The sequence below is a fragment of the Dendropsophus ebraccatus genome, chromosome 3 (assembly GCF_027789765.1).
Source record: "Dendropsophus ebraccatus isolate aDenEbr1 chromosome 3, aDenEbr1.pat, whole genome shotgun sequence".
Lineage (NCBI taxonomy): Eukaryota > Metazoa > Chordata > Amphibia > Anura > Hylidae > Dendropsophus > Dendropsophus ebraccatus.
The window spans coordinates 194,764,610-194,788,508 of record NC_091456.1 but is presented as its reverse complement, the minus strand read 5'-3'; the positions used below and the strand labels follow the sequence as shown (position 1 = coordinate 194,788,508).

At 45.5% G+C, this 23,899-nt stretch overlaps 2 protein-coding genes across 5 annotated transcripts in view; both read left to right on the top strand.

The window, feature by feature from the left end:
• Window positions 1-23,899, top strand: part of LOC138786726 (zinc finger protein 665-like) — a 118,384-nt gene that overhangs the window by 6,563 nt on the left and 87,922 nt on the right. Inside the window, exon 4 of one of the 2 annotated variants that reach the window (XM_069963735.1) lies at window positions 1,068-2,740. The exons of the other annotated variant lie outside the window; for it this stretch is intronic. Coding sequence (XP_069819836.1) covers window positions 1,068-2,551 — 1,484 coding nt within the window. The 3' untranslated portion in view covers window positions 2,552-2,740. Of the gene's footprint in view, window positions 1-1,067; window positions 2,741-23,899 lie in introns of those variants that run through there. 2 annotated transcript variants of the gene reach the window in all.
• LOC138786784 (uncharacterized) lies at window positions 14,100-22,012 on the top strand. 3 transcript variants are annotated; one of them, XM_069963835.1, is made up of 5 exons: window positions 14,100-14,309; window positions 14,861-15,015; window positions 15,102-15,243; window positions 15,924-16,080; window positions 21,082-22,012. In XM_069963835.1, exons 2-5 carry the CDS (start codon window positions 14,902-14,904, stop codon window positions 21,851-21,853), a joined length of 1,185 nt encoding a protein of 394 aa, XP_069819936.1. In that variant the 5' UTR covers window positions 14,100-14,309; window positions 14,861-14,901; the 3' UTR covers window positions 21,854-22,012. The 3 variants fall into 3 exon arrangements, with proteins under 3 accessions (XP_069819936.1, XP_069819934.1, XP_069819933.1); XM_069963833.1 differs by having other exon boundaries at window positions 14,851-15,015; window positions 21,082-22,011; XM_069963832.1 differs by lacking the exon at window positions 14,100-14,309 and having other exon boundaries at window positions 14,316-15,015; window positions 21,082-22,011.

Sequence of the window (23,899 nt, the reverse complement as noted above, 5' to 3'; positions counted from 1 at the left end):
ATATAGTGTAGTTGTTCTGTATACATAGGAGTCTTCCGTTTAAGCATTAAAGTGGTTGTTCACCAATTTTTTTGTCAGCTGTTGCCAGAAAGTTATCTAGATTTATAACTTACCTCTATTAAACAACTTCCAGTCTTCCAGTACTTATCAGCTGCTGTATGTCCTGCAGGAAGTGGTGTATTCTCTTAAGTCTGACACAGTGCTCTCTGCTTCCTTCTCTGTCCATGTCAGGAACTGTCCAGAGCAGCGGTAAATCTCCATAGAAAACCTCTCCTGCTCTGGACAGTTCCTGACATGGACAGAGGTGGCAGCAGAGAGCACTGTGTCGGACTGGAGAGAATACTCCACTTCCTGCAGGACATACAGCAGCTGATAAGTAATGGAAGACTGGAGATTTTTTAATAGGAGTTAATTACAGCTCTCTGGCACTAGTTGATTTGAAAGGAGAACTTGGGGCTGGGGAGGATAGTAACATGCTGGGTAATAACATGCTCTCATCCTGCAGCTCTGGTCCCCCGCTCCCGGCTGCTTCTGGGTCGTGATGTGCCAGTCAGCAGTTGAGGCTGGATCTCACAACGGCCGCTGACTGGCTACTACTTTTATCCTTCCCCTCCCCAGCATTCTGCCACTAATCACCCAGTCCGGAGTTCTCCTTTAACATGGGTTTAGGATGGCGTCTTTTGGTGCGTTTACACAGAGAGATTTATCTGACAGATTTTTGAAGACAAAGCAAGGAATGGATTTGAAAAGAGGAGAGATTCCAGTCTTTCCTTTATGACCCATTCCCTGTTTCTAGTCTGTTCCTGGCTTTGGCTTCAAAGATCTGTCAGATAAATCTCTCTGTGTAAACGCACCATTAGCGGTATTCTGGATGTTTACTTCTGTTGTGGCCAATAGGGCCAGCGATGAGCCGTGGTATAATTCTACACTTATAGCAATTAATTTAGGGATGTGGCACTAATATATATATATATATATATATATATGTGTGTGTGTGTGTGTTACCTGTGCATAATTGTTAAGATTATGTTACTTAGGAATAATAAAGTTTGTTTCCTTCCTGGCAGATGACTACAGCAGGAGCTCAGATAGAAATCTGGTATCTTCTGAGTCAGATGATATCACACAGGAGCATTCTATTACCGGAGATATACCCTCCCCCTCAGCCCGTCACAGCACAGATCTCTCATCTGATGCTTTTAAAGTCCCATCTTCTGATCCATCACAGACTGTAAAGCAAAATAAAAGTCACAGAAGGGATGTTAAACATCAGGGGGAGACAGCATATTCATGTTCAGAATGTGAGAAATGTTTTACTGTGAAATCACAGCTTGTCACACATCAGAGACTTCACACAGGGGACAAGCCGTTTCCATGCCCAGAATGTGGAAAGTGTTTCTCGAGGAAAACACATCTTGCTGAACACCGCAGAATTCACACGGGAGAGAAGCCCTATTCATGTTCAGAATGTGGGAAGTGTTTCTCAAGGAAACCAGATCTTGCGGACCATGAGAAAACTCACACAGGGGAGAAGCCGTTTCGGTGCTCAGAATGTCAGAGGTGTTTCTTAAGGAAAGCACATCTTGTTTGTCATCAGAAAGTTCATACCGGGGTTAAGCCATTTTCATGCTCAGAATGCGAGAAATCTTTTGCCATGAAAAAACATCTTCTTGCACATGAAAGAACTCATACAGGGGTGAAGCCGTTTCCATGTCCAGAATGTGGGAAATGTTTTACTCAGAAATCGTGTCTTGTTGATCATCAAAAAACTCACACAGGGGAGAAGCCATTTTCATGTTCAGAATGTGGGAAATGCTTTACCTTGAAATCGACCCTCGTCGAACATATGAGAATCCACACAGGGGAGAAGCCGTTTTCATGCCCAGAATGTGGACAACGTTTAGCTCGGAAATCTGATATTTTTGTACATCAGAGAATTCACAAAGGAGAAAAGCCATTTTCTTGTTTAGAATGTGGGAGATGTTTTATTTGGAAATCAAAACTTATTGAACACCAGAGAACTCACACTGGAGAGAAGCCGTTTTCATGCCAAGAATGTGGGAAAGGTTTTTTTTGGAAATCAAAACTTACTGAACATCAGAGAAGTCACACAGGGGAGAAGCCATTTTCATGCCAAGAATGTGGTAAATGTTTTTCTTTCAAATTCAGACTTGTTGAACACCAGCGAAATCACACAGGGGAAAACGCCTATTCGTGCGCAGAATGTAAGAAGAGCTTTGCTTTTAAATCTTATCTCGTTGAGCATCGAAAGACTCACATTGTTGAAAAGCCATTCTCGTGTTCAGAATGCGGGAAGCGTTTTGCTGTAAGATCATATCTAGTTGAACATCAGAGAACTCACACGGGGGAGAAGCCATTTCCGTGCCCTGAATGTGGGAAATGTTTTGCTCAGACTTCTCATGTCGCCGAACATCAAAAAACTCACACGGGGGAGAAGCCATTTTCCTGTCCAGAATGTGGGAAATGTTTTACTCAGAAAGCAAATCTTATCAGACATGAGAAAACCCATAAGGGAGAGAAGCCATTTTAATGTTCAGAATGTGAGAAATGTTTTACTCGGGAATTACAACTTCTAAAACCTAAATGAACTAACTCAGAGAAGTAGCTTTATGTTGTTAGGTTACAGAAATGTCTGATTGAAGTATAAAAGCAATAAATGATCCACGTTGAGAAGTTTTAGTGCAGGGATGGGGAACCTTCGTCCCTCCAGCTGTTGCAAAACTACAATTCCCATCATGCCTGGGCAGTCGAAGCTAAAGCTTCGTCTGCCCAGGCATGATGGGAATTGTAGTTTTGCAACAGCTGGAGGGACGAAGGTTCCCCATCCCTGATTTAGTGTATACATGTATCCAGATATCAGCTGTTAATAAAGTTTGCTTTTGTATAAATAGCGATGAATGTATGAAACCCTAGATCTCAGACTTGATGTCATCTTTGCTTAGGATGGAAAAAAATTTTGTGCAAAAAACTTGTAGATTAGGGATCTATTTAATGATGAGTGAACTTGCCGACCATTCGGGTTTGTCCGAACCCGAGCGCTCGTCATTTGACGCCTGGCGGGTGGAGAAGTTGGATGCAGTCCGGGAAAACAAGCATACAGCCATGGGCTATGTTCACATAACATTTACGACAAGACCGTCCGTTGTTTGCAATTAAAACAACGGCCGTTCTTGTCATGTAAAAAGTGTTGCACTAAAGGCAATGCAAACAGCGGCTGTTGATCGTACACTGTATTGAACAACGGCCGTTGTTTGCTGCGGATGTGTCAATTATTGTGCAATAAAATCAATGCAATTTTCAGTGCAACTATGGTCGTTGTTCGTACATTGTGTAAACATAGGCCATGGTCTGCATCCAACTTCTCCAGCGAATGGGAGTCCAGTGCTGAGTGTGCGGGTCTGGTCAAACCTTGAACCTTTAGCAGTTTTGCTCATCACTAGTTCTAATGGTGCGTTTACACGGAACGATTATCATTCGAATTTTCGCCATAACGATGGCATTTGAGCAATAATCGACTCGTGTAAACGCAGCGAATGATCAAGTGACGAGCGAAAAATCGTTCATTGTGATCTTTCAACATGTTCTCAAATCGTCATTGGTCGTTCGCTAAAAATTTGCAGATCTCTTCGTGTAAACAGTCTTTCAAAGATTCACACTATGTGTGAGACGGGCTTAAGCGATCTTAAAAACGATCGCAATAACGATTTTTCTAACGATTTATTCGTCTAAATGCTGAACGTTATAAAAACCAAATTGTTGCTTCATAATCGTTAAATAATCGATTGGGCGAATTATCGCTTCGTGTAAATGGACCATAACACTTCAACGACCGTATGTGGATGGACCCAGACTGCCCAGTGTTATAGTGAGGGTTTATGGCACACACCTGCTGGTGGTCCGGGCCTGTCTGGGGGGATTTTCCCCTTGCTGTGTGTATGGGCCTGCGTTGTGTTCAGGATATGAGACCTAAACAGATAGACAGGCAGGCGAGATGGTGGAAACACAGGCAGCGGGTCACGCTGTAAATCTTCCTCCCTCACCCTCTCATACCTGCTGGGACTCAGCTTGAGGCTGGGTTCACACTACGTATATTTCAGTCAGTATTGTGGTCCTCATATTGCAACCAAAAGCAGGAGTGGATTAAAAACACAGAAAGGATCTGTTCACACAATGGTGAAATTGAGTGGATGGCCGCCATATAACGGTAAATAACGGCCATTATTACTCACCGATAATTCGTTTTTCATGAGTCCATCATGACAGCACCACCTGGAGATTGATCCCTATAGGTCCTAATAGGAACAGGAAGCACAAGAGGTTAAAAAGGGCCCCACCCCTCCACCTTCTCAGTGGTTTACAGATTACTACCAACAATAGCACAACATAAATATACATTGCGGGCGGGTAATAAATGGGTGCTGTCATGATGGACTCATGAAAAATGAATTATCGGTGAGTAATAATTCCAGCTTTTCAGAGCGTCCCTCATGACGGCACCACCTGGAGACATACCAGATAATCCATTTAGGGTGGGACCACAGCCTGTAACACTTTGCGTCCGAACGTCATGTCCTGAGACGCTGTCACATTCAGCTTGTAATGTCTGTAGAACGTATGCGGTGATGACCAGGTTGCCGCTCTACAGATCTGCTCTAATGAAGCTGCCGATTTTTCTGCCCAGGAGACAGAGACTGCCCTGGTGGAATGGGCTCTAAGTTTCTCCGGAACCTGTTTACCTGATGACTTGTAGGCTTCTGTTATTGCAGACTTCATCCATCTTGATATTGAGGCTTTGGAAGCCTTCTTACCTTTATTAGGCCCTTGGAATTGTAATAATAGGTTGGAATCCTTCCTCCATTCTTTTGTAGCCTCTAGGTAAGTAATGACCGTCCTGCGGACGTCTAAAGAATGGAAATTAGCTTCTTTGTCATTATTTGGTGGATCACAGAAAGAAGGTAGCTTAATGTACTGGGATCTGTGGAAATTCGTTACCACCTTGGGAAGGAAAGACGGATTTAATTTAAGGATGATTTTATCGTCTAAGATGGTCAGGTAAGGGTCTTCCACGGACAACGCCTGGATTTCACAGACTCTTCTTGCTGAGGTAATCGCAATCAAAAATACTGTTTTAAGAGTCAAAAATCTCATTGATAGCTTGTCAATGGGTTCAAAAGGATTTTGGGTTAAGGCTTGTAGAACCAAAGTAAGGTCCCAAGGCGGAGTAAGATTAGTGATTTTTGGCTTCATTCGGGAAATAGCTCGAAAAAATCTCTTAACCCACTTGTGTTCAAAGATGGGGGAATCGAAAAAAACATCACAGTGCGGATACCTGTACTTTTAGGGTACTGAGGGCTAGCCCCTTATCCAAGCCATCTTGCAAAAATTCTAGTACTTGGGGAATGTCTGGGTTAAGAGGATCTGGAGGAGACTCGCCACACCAAGTACAGAATTTTTTCCAGTATTTAAGATAAATAGTGGAGGTTACATCTTTTTTACTTTTCAGCATAGTGTCTATGAACTTAGGGGAGAGACCCTCGGGGCTAAGAAGGACTTTTCAGTAGTCACGCTGCCAGATGGAGTTCTAATCCCTGATGATGTAGAGGGCCTTGGGTCAGAAGGTCGTGTGTCTGAGGAAGAATGATGGGATCCTCTACTGACAGATGTCTTAGGAGGCAGAACCAGCTTCGTCTCGGCCAAACTGGGGCTATGAAGATGACTCGCGTTTGGCCTGTTAGGATTTTGTGAAGGGCCTTCCCCAGTAGAGGGAAGGGAGGGAATGCGTAAGTAGGTGAAAGTCCCAATTCTGGGCTAGAGCATCCACTCGTTCTGTATTGTCCTGTGGATTTAATGAAAAGAATCTTTTTACCTTTTTGTTTCTCTTTGACGCAAAAAGGTCTATCTCTGGGGTGCCCCATTTTTCTGTGAGGTTTAGAAATACTGCTTGACTGAGGCTCCATTCCCCTGGTAGCATTCATTGGCGACTGAGGTAATCCGCCACAACATTGCTTGAGCCTTTTAGATGGACTGCAGTTAGGGACTGTAGATGTAGTTCCGCCCAGATGAAGATCTTTTCTGCTAGTCTTTGCAAAAGAGAGTGGCGTGTCCCTCCTTGATGGTTTAGAAACGCCACCGCTGTCGCATTGTCCGAATACACCTTGACGTGTTGTCGGCGGAGTTGATGTTCTGCTTGTCTTAAAGCTTCGTATGTTGCTCTTAGTTCTCGATAATTGGAGGAACAGAGACTTATTCTCTCCGACCATTGCCCCTGTAGGTACCGGCCTCCTATGTGGGCGCCCCAGCCCTGTTGACTGGCATCTGTGGTTAACGCTGTCACCTGGGGAGGAAACCAGAGAAGACCTTTGGTTAGGTTCTTTTCGTTTACCCACCATTTTAGTGATGCCTTTACTTGACTGGATACTGTCATTTCCGTATCAAGGGAAGACAAGCCGATTCCATGATTTTAGGATCTGGGACTGCAATGTCCGAGAGTGACTTTGACACCAAGGTACTGCCGGGATGCAAGATGTCATTGATCCCAGGACAGACATTGCCTCTCGTATGGTCGTCACTTTTTTCTTGGAGAACTTCCTGAATTTTTCTAGAAGCGTGTTTACCTTTTCTTGGGGAAGAAATGTTGTCTGAAGTTCCGTATCTAGAAGCATGCCTAGGAACTTCTTTCTGTGAGACGGATGTAAGTCCGATTTTTGAAGATTTACGATCCATCCTAGTTCCTGAAGGCAAGATATGGTTATTGCAATATTTGATTCTAGAAGATCTTTTGTGAGCTACCAACAGTAGGTCATCTAGATATGGAATGATTGTCACATTTTGTAGTCTGAGATAGGCTACTACTTCGACCATAACTTTTGTAAATATGCGAGGTGCTGACGCTATTCCAAATGGTAGGGCTTTGAACTGAAAATCGTGAGTAATGTGGTTGTGAACTATTGCGAATCTCAGATATTTCTGATGTTTTTCGTATATGGGTATATGAAAATAAGCGTCTTTAAGGTCTATCGTGGCTAACCAGGCATCATTAGAAATTAAGGGGGATGGCTGTTTTGAGTGTTTCCATTTTAAATCTTTTATACACTATTACCTGGTTTAGAGGTTTTAGGTTTATTATCATTCTATAGGTACCATTAGGTTTCTGGACCAGAAACAATCTGGAATAGTGGCCCTGACCTTGTTGGTCCGGAGGTACCTCGATAATTGCATCTAATGTAATAAGTTCCGACACCCCTTGCCAGAGAAGCTCATTTAAGGTGTCTGATCCTAATGAAGTGGTACAATATTTTTGAGGAGGGGGGTCTGAAAATTCTATTTTAAACCCGTCTTCTAAAGATGACAGAATGAAAGGGTTTTTTGTTATGTTCTCCCATTGATGATAAAACTGGGAGAGTCTGCCCCCCACTGGAATGCTGTTATTGCTTTTTATCTGAGGATTTAGGGTTAAGGAGGAACTCTCTCCCTTTTCCACCCTTGGGGTAGCTCCACCTCCCCGTTTTGCCTTTACTTCTATAGGATTTAGAGGGATACTGCTTGAAGGAACGAAAATTTTGTTTACCTTTTGCATCTTTTTCCTTGGGGAAGTCCTTCTTTTTGTCGGCTGCTTGCTCTAGAATGGTGTCGAGCACGGAGCCGAACAGCATGGAACCTTCAAAGGGAATGGCACACAGTTTACTCTTAGATGTACTATCCCAGCTTTTTAGCCACAGGGCCCTCCTGGCTGCCGTAGTCACGGTCGCAGATTTAGCTGCCAATCTGGCTACGGTGGTAGCGGCAATATTTGGATTGATCGCAGAGGACGTGGAGGTCCATGCTCTGCGCAACAGCCCATCTATTTTTCTGTTCATAGGATCCCTTAACTGTGAGGCATCCTCAAAGGGAAGAGAAATTTTCTTCACCATCTTGGAGACCTGTACGTCTACTTTTGGCGACTCAGTCCATAACTTAGTTTCCTCCTCATCAAAGGGGAACCTGGCTCTATATTCTTTTGCAATTTGCAATTTCTTCTCTGGCTCCTGCCATTCGTCTATAATTAAACCTTTTACATTTTCATGCACAGGAAATACTTTTCGTCCTGTTTATTAGAGGGTTGCTGCACCTCTTCTATATCCATTGTGCTCCTTACAGCATTCAATAGGATGTCAGTGTCTTCAGCCAAAAAGTATAAGTATTTTTTAGTATCTTGCACCACATTCTCTATAGTGGGTTCTATATCCTCAGCCTCATTTTCCTCAGATTTATCCCCAGTAGATATAGCCTTTACCTCCGAGTCGGAGTCAGCAATAACCATGCGCCTTTTAGGTGGTGGTTGAGGGGAAGGAGGCTTATTTTTAGTTAAGGCAGCAGACACCGAGGCTTTAACCTCTTCGGTGATGGCTTTATGGAGTTCATCCATAACTGAGGTGGACTCCTGCCGCAATATTCTGGCTGTATAGGGCTTACATAGTTGTTTTTCATAACCTTCTGGCTGCCTGTCATTGCATATACTGCATCTCTTTGATTTAGGCTTCTTGGCTATCTCCTTGTCTCCCTAGAGAGAGAAGGGGAGCTATTACCAGCATGTTTGTAACAAAGTATAGTAAGTGAGCCCCTAGCTCAGCTACTTACTAGGTTCGCCGCAGTGGCCTGCTCCACAGATTCAGAGCGGGGAGCGTCCATGACACAAAGAGGGAGAAAATGCAGCACTGGCTTTCCTTAAATAAGCAGCAGACCTCAGATCAGCTGGGATCTTGGCGCCAAAAACGCCCACAACACCTGCCCTCCGGCATTACCATTGCGGCAGCGTTCCGGTGGACAGCGCCATTTTGGAGGCGGAGCTTCCGGTCTCAGGGTACCCCGCGCGACGCAGCGTAATGACGTAGTACGCGGCGTCATGACGTGGGACGCCGCGCGCGTCGGCAGGGATCCTGGGCCGGAAGGAAACCAGGGAAACCACACTCATGGGACCGAGGCTTGGCACGCAGCTCCATGCTGCTTCCCCGCTGCTCAAACTCATTAAGCGCGGCAGCGATGGGACCAGGAGGCACAGACCTGTAGTCGCGAGACCCGGTGCGAGCACCTGAAGAGGAGGGGAAAATCCGGTCGCCTTCGCCCGCCTGGCCGAAAAACACTGATCCCGTGCCAGCCCTAGGACCACGAAAAAGAGGTAAACCTCTCTGTGCTTGTGTCCTGTAGGAACAGGAAAACGCTGAGGAGGTGGAGGGGTGGGGTCCTTTTTAACCTCTTGTGCTTCCTGTTCCTATTAGGACCTATGGGGATCAATCTCCAGGTGGTGCTGTCATGAGGGACGCTCTGAAAAACGGCCGTTATTTCAATATAACAGCTGTTGTTTTAAAATAATAGCAAATATTTGCCATTATATGGCGGCCATCCACTCAATTTCAACATTGTGTGAACAGATCTGCTATGCCCTGGCCCCTAGGGGCCACTTTGCAGTATAGATGGTGCTAACAGGCAGGAACCGGGGCAGCTGTAGTATAATGTGGTCTCGGTGTAGGCACGATGGTGATACAGCTGGAAACCGGGCTCCTGACCATGCGGGAATACTGGGCATGCGATTCTTCGTTGTCCTTAGTCAGGGCACCAATTATCACACCAATGCCAAGGTTCAGAAACAACGGTAGTTGTATATTTATTGTAACGGTGGTAACTAGTAGCAACAGGGAATAAGGCAAACTTGAATAAAGCAGAGTAATGGGTGATGCTGCAATAGGCTGTGAGAGTGGCGTGCTGAATGATGGGAGTAGTAGTGATACCGAGGATAAGATGCTGGGCGGAATGGAACTGAGATGAAATACTTGCTGTTGATGATTAGAGAGGATGATGATGAGAGGAACTGAAGAATGACTGAAGAATCGACACCCAGATGAGAATCTTGAGACTTGAGACAGGAACACAGCCAGTGGACTGGAGCAGCAGAGCACACAGAGGCCTCTCTCTTAGCAGGGAGAGAGGACAGACAGAACTTGTCTCCTGAAGGTGGAGGACAAGACTCGACTGAACAGGAACGGCAGAGCAACACACCCTATCCCCTCTGGGGCAGGAGATAGACTCTGGTAGCACAGGAAGTCACATGGTAACCCCTGCCAAAAGCTCGATGACCATTGGAGTTACCATGGAAGCAGGGGCACAGTCACGTGACATCCAGCCATTGCATCATCACACCATTAGGCATATACAGAGAAATATACATGAGAAGTACCATACTTGAACACTGGGAGGCGACATAATACCATTAGGCACTGATACCTGAATATACATGCAATAAATGAATGAAATAGCAGACCTGAATACTGCAGGGGTGACACAATACACGCAGTTTGCAGTGGACCATAGCTTTCCAGAACAGAACTGGTTATAATAAAAGTGTGAGCATAAGAAGGGCTGTTCTGGGACACTGCAGATCCTTTCTGTGTTTTTAATCCACTCCTGGTTTTGGTTGCAATATGAGGACCACAATACTGACTGAAATATACGTAGTGTGAACCCAGCCTCAGGGTGTCAATCAGGCAGGGAGGGGAGAAGGGAGGTTTTCCAGCTTACAGCTATTCAAGGGGCACTCCGGCTAAAAAAAAAAATTCTTTCAAATCAACTGGTTTTAGAAAGTTTTATAGATTTGTAATTTACTTCTATTTACAAAATCTCCAGTATTCCCGTACTTATCAGCTGTTGTATGTCCTGCAGTAAGTGGTATATTCTTTCCAGCCTGACACAGTGCTCTCTGCTGCCACCTCTGTCCCTGTCAGGAACTGTCCAGAGCAGCAGCAAATCCCCATAGAAAACCTCTCCTGCTCTGGACAGTTCCTGACATGGACAGAGGTGGCAGCAGAGAGCACTGTGTCAGACTGGAGAGAATACACCACTTCCTGCAGGACATACAGCAGCTGATAAGTACTGGAAGACTGGAGAGAATACACCACTCATAAGTATGGGAGAACTTGAGATTTATAAATAGAAGTAAATTACAAATCTATATAACGTTCTGAAACCAGGTGATTTGAAAGAAAAAGTTTCCCGGGGGGGCTGGTTGTTGATGATGGAAAGGGGGGGGGAGGGGGATCATTACTGATTACACTATTTGGATGAGCCAAAGTGATCCTGGCACGGCATTGGATGGATGTTCCTCCTCCTCCACCTTTCGAGGAGTGACGCTCCCTAATGAGTAAAGTTCTGAGCCATGAAGGTTTAGCTGCTGGGACACAGAAAGTCACCGAACGGGTCAAATTGATACAGGGAGGTTGGAAAGTGATTTAACCAAACATCATTCACTGATCGGGGTCCCGTCCGAGCTTTCTTACCCCTTAGGGTGCGTTCACACTGAGGAATTCTCGCAGATAACCCACCACGGATTCTGCTCCCACTTCACTCTCTGCCTATCCCATAGACTCCATTCTATGGTCAGGTGGATTTCGCCATCTGCCCCAAAGATAGACATGTCCGTTCTTTGGGTGGATGGTGAAATCTGCCTGACCCTAGAATGGAGTCTATGACAATGGCGGAGATACAGGCGGGTACGAGTGAGCGGTAGAATCCGTGGCACGGATTACGTAGTGTGCACATACCCTAAGGCTGGGTCCACACTACATTTTTGCAATCAGTTTTTTTTCATCCGTTTTTGGAAAAAAAAAAGGATGAGAAAAAGTGATGCATCCGTTTTTCCATTGACTTCAATTATAAATGCATCCACGTTTTTGTGTGTGTTAAAAAAGGATGGGGTTTTGATCGGTTTTTGTTTCTTTTTTTACAATGGAAGTCAATGGAAAAACGGATCAAAATGGATGCACACAAATTTTTTTTGCAAAAACGTAGTATGAACCCAGCCTAAGGGCCCTAATTGCAGGCAACGATCGAAAAATCGTTCATGTGTTGTTGAACGTTGATTTAGTTCTGAACCTAAAATCATCGCTAATCGTTCGCTGTAATTCCACATTTTTTCACTAATTGTTCAGTGTAATTGCACATTACCGGGATCGGATGGAGTAAACGATCATTACACATATATACAGCTCAGCTACATGTACATTACACACATACAGCTCAGCTACATGTACATTACACATATACAGATCAGCTGCATGTACATTACACACATACAGCTCAGCTACATGTACATTACACACATACAGCTCAGCTACATGTACATTACACACATATACAGCTCAGCTACATGTACATTACACATATACAGCTCAGCTACATGTACATTACACACATATACAGCTCAGCTACATGTACATTACACACATATACAGCTCAGCTACATGTACATTACACACATACAGCTCAGCTACATGTACATTACACATATACAGCTCAGCTACATGTACATTACACACATACAGCTCAGCTACATGTACATTACACATATATAGCTCAGCTACATGTACATTACACATACAGAGCTCAGCTACATGTACATTACACACATACAGCTCAGCTACATGTACATTACACACATACAGCTCAGCTACATGTACATTACACATATACAGCTCAGCTACATGTACATTACACACATACAGCTCAGCTACATGTACATTACACACATATACAGCTCAGCTACATGTACATTACACACATATACAGCTCAGCTACATGTACATTACACATATACATCTCAGCTACATGTACATTACACATATACAGCTCAGCTACATGTACATTACACATATACATCTCAGCTGCATGTACATTACACACATACAGCTCAGCTACATGTACATTACACACACATACAGCTCAGCTACATGTACATTACACATATACAGCTCAGCTACATGTACATTACACACATACAGCTCAGCTACATGTACATTACACATATATACAGCTCAGCTACATGTACATTACACATATACAGCTCAGCTACATGTACATTACACACATATACAGCTCAGCTACATGTACATTACACACATACAGCTCAGCTACATGTACATTACACATATACAGCTCAGCTACATGTACATTACACACATATACAGCTCAGGTACACGTACATTACACATATACAGCTCAGCTACATGTACATTACACACATACAGCTCAGCTACATGTACATTACACATATACAGCTCAGCTACATGTACATTACACACATACAGCTCAGCTACATGTACATTACACATATACAGCTCAGCTACATGTACATTACACACATATACAGCTCAGCTACATGTACATTACACACATACAGCTCAGCTACATGTATATTACACACATACAGCTCAGCTACATGTACATTACACATATATACAGCTCAGCTACATGTACATTACACACATACAGCTCAGCTACATGTACATTACACACATACAGCTCAGCTACATGTACATTACACACATACAGCTCAGCTACATGTACATTACACACATATATACAGCTCAGCTACATGTACATTACACACATATACAGCTCAGCTACATGTACATTACACACATATACAGCTCAGCTACATGTACATTACACACATATACAGATCAGCTACATGTACATTACACACATATACAGCTCAGCTACATGTACATTACACACATATACAGCTCAGCTACATGTACATTACACACATACAGCTCAGCTACATGTACATTGCACATATACAGCTCAGCTACATGTACATTACACATATACAGCTCAGCTACATGTACATTACACACATATACAGCTCAGCTACATGTACATTACACATATACAGCTCAGCTACATGTACATTACACACATACAGCTCAGCTACATGTACATTACACACATACAGCTCAGCTACATGTACATTACACATATACAGCTCAGCTACATGTACATTACACATATATACAGCTCAGCTACATGTACATTACACACATACAGCTCAGCTACATGTACATTACACACATATACAGCTCAGCTACATGTACATTACACACATATACAGCTCAGCTACATGTACATTACACACATACAGCTCAGCTACATGTACATTACACACATATACAGCTCAGCTACATGTACATTACACACAGGGCTCTGCTGCAGGCATATATAACACACACATACACAGCTCTGCTCCACACACATCACACACACACACAGCTCTGCTCCACACACATCACACACACACAGCTCTGCTGCATACACATCACTTCAGCTCATCCAGCACAGCAGAGTCCTGCATACACTGAGCAGCAGCCCCTGATCATGTGACTCCTCCTCCTCCATGTGACTGATCACATGACTGTGACATCATGGCAGGTCCTGGAAGCACAGGGGAAGCACACGGCTCCTGTCCGGCTCGGCGGGAGGAGGTAGGACTATGTGCTGGATATATAGTGAGGCTCCCGGTGTGCGGTTGGGGTCCAGGCTGCTCCTCCCGGTGTCCCTGTTGGTAGTTGATGTCCCGGCTGTGCGTTGTGCCGGGTCTCGCGGTGTCGGTGCTCGGGGCCGGGATGGATATTACACACATCACTCACACAATGAGCGCAGCTGCTCGGGTCACGTGACCCGCCTCCCCCTCAGGCTGCTGCACCAATAGACACAGGGCCTGGGGCGGCAGTCGGGTCGGATGGAGCAGAGTCACTTGGGTTCTGTTTGTTTCTGTTGATCTCTGCTGTAACAGGGACTGCTGAGGCTATACCTTGCTTACTACTATAAGACCCTGTTCACACACACAGTTATGAGCCAGAATACAGAAGGAGGGGGCGGATCTCCCCTTTGTGTCGTCTATAAACCCTGTGACCTCTAAGTATTGATTACACACAATGAAATTCAGGGGGGGTTCTATTCGGGGGGATAAAAACATCCCAGAAGCCTCTGCTTTGCGGATTGACACGTTTGCATCTTTTCGAGCCCCTCCCAGAGAGGCCATAGGTCGGGCCGCAGCCGTCGTGTGAAAACCGCATGGCAAACCGTAACGGAAGCCACCGTGTGAACCAGCGTAGGATGCCCGGACGGGCCAAGAGACGCAGGATGGTGTCCCGGATGGATATAGACGTAGAGAGACTCATCTCCGAGGTGGGTGGACTATGGCTGGGGATCTGGTGTAATTTTGGCAGCTTTGTGCCGTATTATTGACTCCTCCCCCCTTCTGTTTCCGTCAGGTCCACGCTCGCACCTACATGTGGGACAGCACCGCCCCCGGGTACACAAGCCGCCAGCACCGCAAGCAAACATGGTGGGAGATTGCGGCACTGGTGTACCCGGACTGGGACAAGCTCTCCACTGTGGACCAGATGGCCATCGGTGAGTGTACACTATATCTGTCAGTGAGATATGTGTATTTGTTCTATTTAAACATCTACAGTCTTCCAGTACTTATCAGCTGCTGTATGTCCTACAGGAAGTGGTGTATTCTTTCCAGTCTGACACAGTGCTGTAATGAAAGGCTGGAGATTTTTTAATAGAATTAAATTACAAATCTGTATAACTTTCTGAAACAAGTTGATATGAAAGAAAAAGATTTTTGCCAGAGTACCCCTTTAAAGGTGTTTTTCAGGATTAGAAAAACATTGCTGCTTTCTTATAGAAACAGCACCACCTCTGTCCTCAGGTTACATGTGGTATTGTGGTTTCATCTAAGTCAATGGAGCTCAATTGCAATTCCACAAACAGCCTGAGAACAGGGGTGTGTATATATGTGTGTGTATATATATATATATATATATATATATATATATATATATGCTATGTGTGTGTGTGTATGTATATATATATATATATATATATATATATATATATATATATATATATAAATAAAATGTATTTATTTATTTTATTTTTTTAACTCCCGGATAACACTATCTAATATTTGTTGGATTTTTTTGGTTTCCCCTCCTCCCCCCCTTCTCCTCCCCTCAACCCCCCTTAACCCCCCTTCTCCTCCCCTCCCTCCCCCTTCTCCTCCCCCTCCTCCTCCTTTGCAGCTCACCATGTTGAGACGAGGTGGGCGAGCGTGAGGGACCGATTCATGAGGGAGCACAGGAAACTGGTGCGGAATAGTGGGACCTCCCCAGTCCCTTTACCAGCTATCCCTTATGCGGAGCAGCTGAGCTTCCTTTTGCTGGGGAGGGGTCTCTGGCCGTAAGTATTCCAGTATTGTCCCTCTTTTTTTTTTTTTTTCTTTTTTTTTTTATTGTAATATTTATTCAGTTTTTACACAAAGTAAAGGTGAGGAGCAAAAGCAAAATAAGGTCGAGTGCAATACAACAAGAAAAGAATGCCAAGGACAAAAAAGTATGTGGTCAACTTTACATTATGTCCAACTCCAATAAAGCTAATGAGAACCGACCTAAACTGGAGTAAAGGGAGGAACAGGATATCGGGGGATATCAATCCCCAAACCGCACCTAAAAAAACAACACTAAAGACAAACAGACCGAAGACAACAAGAAAGCCTCCCTTGGAGCCCAGATAGACTCAATCCGAGGCAGTGTGTCATTCAATGAGGCTGCCAATTTTTCTAAATTCCTCCGGGAGAGTAATGGTCCTTTTACACGGAACGATTTATCGTTCGAATTTGCACGATAACGATCGAATTCGAACGATAATCGTACGTGTAAACGCAGTGAACATGTTCTTTTAACATGTTCTCAAATTATCGTTGGTCGTTCGCAAAAAATTCGCAGATCGTTCCGTGTAAACATTCAACGATTTCACCTATGTGTGAGATAGGCTTAGGCGATCGCAAAACGATTGCATAACGATTTTTCCGTACGATGTATCGTTCCGTCTAAACGCTGATTGTTATTAAAAAAACATCATTTATTCAAAATCGTTAATCGTGCGATCGGGCGAATTATCTCTCCGTGTAAAAGTATCATAAGTCCACGAAGGAAGGGGTGTAACCTGCATCCAACTGCGTGGTATCAAGGACTTAGGGCCCTATTCCACCGGACGATTATCGTTCGCATAATCGTTAACGACTAACTATCTCAAACGACCGCTATTGCGAAAGACCTGAAAACGTTCACTCATTTCCATGGAACGATAATCGTTACTTATGATCGTATTTGCGATCGTTTTTCCTTCGCTATTTCTTACTATCTACTGCGTATCTACTGCAAACGACCGAACAACGTCTTATTCAATGCGAACGTTTTGCGAACGAGCAACGATAAAAATAGGTCCAGGTCTTATAAAGCGATCAACGATTTCTCGTTCGGTCGTTAATCGTTAACTGCATTTCAACCGAACAATTATCGTTAAGATTCGAACGATTTAACGATAATCTGAAAAATAATCGTCCGGTGGAATAGGGCCCTTAGCTGCAGTAAGAATCAGCAACAACAACTTAGTAGGCTTCTTCCCAAGAGTTTTAGGAGTGATATTAAACAAATAAGTCAGTGGCTCCAATGGAATCTGCACGCCCAGGACCGCAGACAGAAGCGTTTTCACCTAACACCAGTAGCCCGTTCTGCCAGGGCAATCCCAGAAGATATGGAGCAGGGAGCCAGTGTGTCTGTTCCATCTCCAGCAGAGTGCAGGAATAGCAGCATTAAGTTTATGAAGCAGTTCCGGAGTACGGTACCACTGCATCAGGAATTTATCATGTACCTCTTTGTAATAAGTGCATATGGAGGAAGACGCTGCCCTGCTTCATATGATCTGCCACAACTCCGGGGAGATTGACCTTGAGAGAGTGTTTTCCCACCGATCCATATATTTATGACGGATGTGGTAGTCTCCCATGGGCGAGTTCAAAAGAGAATAGATGGCAGAAATGAGCCCTTTTGTGGAGGGCCCCATCCTAGCCAACTGTTCAAAAGAAGTAGGCCTAGAGACCTCCTTCTGTGCCAAATAGAGATGCCTCACACTCATATAGGTAAGATATTCCGACCTAGGGAGGCCATATTTGTCTCGCAGCTTGTCAAAGGGCAGTAGAGTACGTGTTAGAGGGTCCACTATATCTGCAAATTGAAAGAGGCCTTTGCTAGACCACAGGTGGGCGACTGCAGGGTCCAGACCTACCTCTAAAGAGGGAGAGAACAGAAAGGAAATCAGAGGAGAGTTTTTTCGAGAACAAGGCAAATTTGGACGCACAGGAGGACCAAACGTGTCTGGTAAATTGGATCGGGCCCAATAGCGGGGCAGACGGGCTTGGGGAAGGGTTTTGGGACCACAGGAAGGAGTTAGGATGGAGAGGAGTAAGCCAGAGTTTCTCAATTACTGCCCAACGCTTATACGTCTGAAGGGAGGACCACTCAAAAATGTGTCGGAGGTGGGCAGCCCAGTAATATAGTTGGACATTAGGGACCGCCAGGCCCCCCTGTGATTTACCTCTCATTAATACTGAATTCGGGATGCGATGCCTTTTACCTGCCCAAATAAACTTAAAGGGAACCTGTCACCCCCCGTGCCGGGGTGACAGGCTCCCAACCCCCCGTTGGAGCACTCTATACTCACCTGACCCCGCCGGGTCCCGCTTCTGGAGGTGGTCGGGTGACTGAGATATAAGCGCCCGAAGCCCAGCGAGCACGCTCCTCAGATGAGTCCAACACTGATAGAGAATGACAGGCGAGTCCGACGCCCTGTCATTCTCTATGAGCGTTGGACTCATCTGAGGAGCGCGCGTGCCGGGCTTCGGGCGCTCATATCTCAGTCACCCGACCACCTCCAGAAGTAGGACCCGGCGGGTTCAGGTGAGTATAGGGTGCTCCAGCAGGGGGTCGGGAGCCTGTCACCCCGGCACGGGGGTGACAGGTCCTCTTTAAAAATAGCTGACTGCATCGCTTTGAGCTCACACACGGGCACCTTAACGGGTAGCGCCCCCAATTAATATAAGAGTATCGGTAAGATAGTCATCTAGTATTGTCCATCTCCAGACACAGGTGGCCCCTCCATTACACCTGCAGTCTCTGCCCCCCCATCACCAGACACAGGCAGCCCCTCCATTACACCTCCTGTCTTTGCGGCACATGGCTCTGTGCATTCCTATGGAGCCGACAGAAAGAGCACTCTTCCGGCTTACTTGGTTCTTGACGTCACTCCATAGGAATGAATGGAGCCGCATGTCATACCCGTGGCTCTATTCACAATACAGAAGCCAGGGGCCGATAAAGACATCACCAAGGGGTTTGGAGGTTGGACCCCCGTGACCTCTCACTGGTCCCTTTAGATAGGGGACAAGTTAATTTTTCTTGGAAACCCCCTTTAAATTATCGCATTCCAGTTCTCGCACAGTAAACAACATAAGTGCAATACCGTTGACTTCCGGTCACATCACATCCCAGAAAAAAAAAAATACAAGTGAAAAATTTATTAAAAAGTCACACATGTGCAGGTGTAATAGTGAAAAAACAGGGACCTCCAAAACAGTTAAAAAATGTGCGCTACTGTACTGACACTTAAAATTAATCCTGATGCCGGGAGCTCCAAGGACCTGTCCACCAAATCCTCTCCGAGCACAGAGAATGGACAGGGGGTTAGAGATGGTGGAGAACGCCCTGTCCGTTATCGGGAGGGTGGACACCTAGGGTGACATGTCTCAGAGCGCGGGGAACGTCATTGCGGTTCGCTGCCGCTAAATGCAAGGACGACCGCTGGCAGATGTCATCACCGTCAGTAGGGGTGTGGTAGTGGTTTACGAGGATGCAGACCCTGACCACTGCCGGAGCCTGGAGATGTGGTGGACACAGTCCGGACCCTCCTGTGTAGTACTAATAAAATATACAGACCGTGGTGCTGTAAATTACCATCACAGTCTTATAAACTAAGTTATATAAGCTGCCTATCATTGTAATCATACATGGCTAACAGTTTTTGGAGGCATTCACACGTCTGCGCACGGACAGTATTCTGCAAACTGGACCTCGGAGCTCCCGGCATCATCATTCAGTATAATGCTGGGAGTTCCGAAACTGTTTAAAAGTTTGCGCTACTGTACTGACACTGGCATAATGAATCTGGATGCCGGGAGCTACAAGTCCATTTCACAGAATACTGTCCGTGCACAGACAGTATTTTGCAGATGTGTGAATGCCCCCTCACTAGGGATGTCACAACACCAGAATTATGAGCTCATTACTGATACCCACTTTTTTATTATTATTATTTTATTTATTTTTTTAATTAAATTTTCAATACATACAACATTGAACAGTGGCGACCGTATATAACAGTCGCATTAATAGTCTCATTGATCGAATTTAAATATTCCTCCTCAACTCTCATCCATCATATGTTCCTGATTTATCTCTACACTGTTCGTGGTGACAAACAAAACAAATAAACATTCCAGGGCTATGATAGGTGATTCAAGATAAAAAAAATAAAAATAAACCAAAACTAATACTTTTTATTTTCTATTTCCCGACTTTACAGGACGCGTTTCAGCTTCTCGATTGACAAAGGCGAGAAGCCGAAACGCCTCCTGTAAAGTTTTTTGTTTTACCTATGATGGAATGGTACAATAAACTCTTCAAAATGAATTAGTGAGTGCCGAGAATTCTATGAATATATTATGCTGGATTTGTTCTCATCTACGAGCACCACCCACCGACAGAGTGCCGAACCTGATTGTGAATTCTATTAGAAGAGTGACACAGCGGAGGGTGATTGTAGACCTCCAGCAGTCGTGTGACCGATCAGCACTACACAGGCACATTGCGGGGGTGCCGATAGGAGACTTGACAAGGACCTTGAAAGGGTTAAATGACTGCTGCCAGTGGGATCAATCATTATCAGTGGGGGGCTTGTTCCATATAGTAGCCGACCCCCACTGTGTATGGAGCGGCTCAGAAGGGGTGAGATGCTGCCGCCACCGCTGTCTGTAACGGATGTTCGGTGCCGGCTATGAGCGGAGGGTTGGCCGGACTAAGGCAGTGACGTTAGTGGGCGGCACGCAGAGAATATGGAAGGCACTCTCCTAGACCCCCACCGTGTTCCCTGCACTATACTTTGTTAACTTAAAGTATCGAATACCAGGAAATCCTGGTACTGAACCCTGAGTATCGTAATAGTATCAATATTTCAGTGCATCGTTTACCACTTACTACACAATGAACGCCGAAAATGCTGATTAGCTGCGGAGATAAGGGGTTAATAATGTTTGTGTGGAACTAGTTTGTTTTCCTTTCTCCGCAGAACTTGGGGCAATGCCCAGGAAGATTCAGATTTGCCGGAGTTTCCTCAACACCAACTCCCCACTCTCTCTGGATCAGCGGACGTCCCTGATGACATAGAGGGGGGCTATCATCTAGTGGGACCTTTAGGGGGGTCTATAAAGGAGGAGCCGGATGCCAGGGACAGTGAAGCAGCGGACACATCTGAGGATGCGTCCTCCCACGCTGCTGCAGACCCTGTTACCGCCCCCCCTACTCGCACCTTTACCACCTGTCCGCCTCCTTGTAGGACCGTCCGGAGAATGGATAGGGGGTTTGAGTTGGAGGACAACGTCCCGTCCGTTAGCCGGAGGGTCGACACCCAGGGTGACATGTGCCAGAATGTGGGGAACGTCATTGCGTTGCGCTGTCGCCAATTGCAAGGGCGACCGCTGGCAGATGTCATCACCGTCAGTATGGGTGTGGTGGCAGCTTACGAGGATGCAGACCCTGACCACTTGCCGGACCCTGGATATGTGGTGGACACAGTCCGGACCCTCCTCGGCCTCCACAGCTACAGACCTAATGTGGCTTTGCCGAGGGCACTACAGACTATGTCCACCACCACCCAAACACCCGTCTGTTTCCTGCCTGCCACTGCCCCTCCTGTGCCCCATCCCAGTGCCCCCCCTATACTGCAACCCCCTGTCCCCCAGCCCAATGCCAGCTATCCCTATCCTGAACCATTTCCACCATATGCCAGCAATGGGCCATTATCCCGATTCCCACCACCTGCAGACTATTCCCCATCCTGATACCAGGGACCTTATTTTTCTTGTCATTTTTGAAGTGGGTGGCGGTGGATCCATTGTTTTATCGTTAGTTTTTATTTTATTTTTAAGGTGGGTGGTTTTGTTGTGGAAATGGTTGGGTGGGTGGTTGTGGTATTTTTTTAAGTTCCAATAAATCATTATTTTCCTGATTCTAAAGGAAATGTGTATTCATTGATCTGTTTTACGGGAAAAAGGCGGAACAAAGTCTCTAGAGGGTCTTCTTCTTGTCTTTCTACAAACTTAAAGTGGTTATCCAGGATTAGAAAAAAAAAAAGCAGCTACTTTCTTGTAAAAACAGCACCACCCTTTTACAGTTTCAATTCATTGAAACTGAGCTGCAAAACCCACACCCAACCTGAGGAGAAGAGGGGTTTATGGAAAAAAAGCTGAGAGATGAGAGTAACACGAGCATGCTCAAGTCCAATCATTTAGCATTTGAATACGGCTGGCTAAGGAAGCCCTAGGGAGTCCTGTAAAACATGGATACAGCCATAGACTGGAGCAGCCACTGCATTTTACAACTCCACAATTACTTCTGCTATTGACTCTTATAATGCTGGGTTTACACAGACAGATTTATCTGACAGATCTTTGAAGCCAAAACCAGGAACAGACTATAAACAAGGATCAGGTTATAAAGAAAAGACTGGGGTCTATCCTCTTTTCAAATCCATTCCTGGCTTTGGCTTCCAAAATCTGTCAGATAAATCTTTCTGTGTAAACGCACCCTAACGCAGCGCAACTCAACACATCAACAGACAGCCCTGGGACACCGACCTAACCAAATAACAGCCCTGGGACACCGACCTAACCAAACAACATCCCTGCCACACCAACCTTACCAAACAACAGCCCTGGCACACCAGCCAAACCAAACAACAGCCCTGCCACACCGACCTAACCAAACAACAGCCCAGGCACACTGACCTAACCAAACAACATCCCTGCCACACCAACCTAACCAAACAACAGCCCTGGGACATCGACCTAACCAAACAACATCCCTGCCACACCAATCTTACCAAACAACAGCCCTGGCACACCAACCTTACCAAACCACAGCCCTGGCACACCAACCTTACCAAACAACAGCCCTGCCACACCAGCCAAACCAAACAACAGCCCTGCCACACCAACCTTATCAAACAACAGCCCTGGCACACCAGCCAAACCAAACAACAGCCCTGTCACACCGACCTAACCAAACAACAGCCCTGGCACACCAACCTAACCAAACAACAGCCCTGGGACACGGACCTAACCAAATAACAGCCCTGGGACACGGACCTAACCAAACAACATCCCTGCCACACCAACCTTACCAAACAACACCCCTGGCACACCAGCCAAACCAAACAACAGCCCTGCCACACCGACCTAACCAAACAGCCCTGGCACACCAACCTAATCAAACACCAGCCCTGCCACACCAACCTAACCAAACAACAGCCCTGGGACACCGACCTAACCAAACAGCAGCCCTGGCACACCAGCATAACCAAACAACAGCCCTGGCACACCAACCTTACCAAACAACAGCCCTGCCACACCAACTTAACCAAACAACTGAGGAAAGTGTCCCAGGCTGCAAAACAGCCCAGGAAGAACACCCACTCCAAGCAAGACTTACAGAGTACAAGCAAGAACTCCTTAATTTCAAATCTGTCCTCACCTCTGCCAAACAGGATTACCTTACTTCCCTTATATCTTTTCTGTCTTACAACCCTATGCAACTATTTAACACCTTTAATTCCCTTCTCTGCCCCCCCCAATATCTCAGCTGAGGACTTTGCCACATACTTCACACAGAAGGTTGACAACATCAGAGGAGGTTTCGTCGTACAATCCCTTGACTCGCCCTCCTGCCTGTTCAGTTCTGTTCCCCACTAACTCTCCTCTCGACCATCACTAAAAAACGTCCCCAGACTACTGTCCACATCACACCTTACCACCTGCGCACTTGGCCCAATCCCATCCCACCTTATCCATAGCCTTACCTCAGCATTTGTGCCAGCACTAACTTATCTC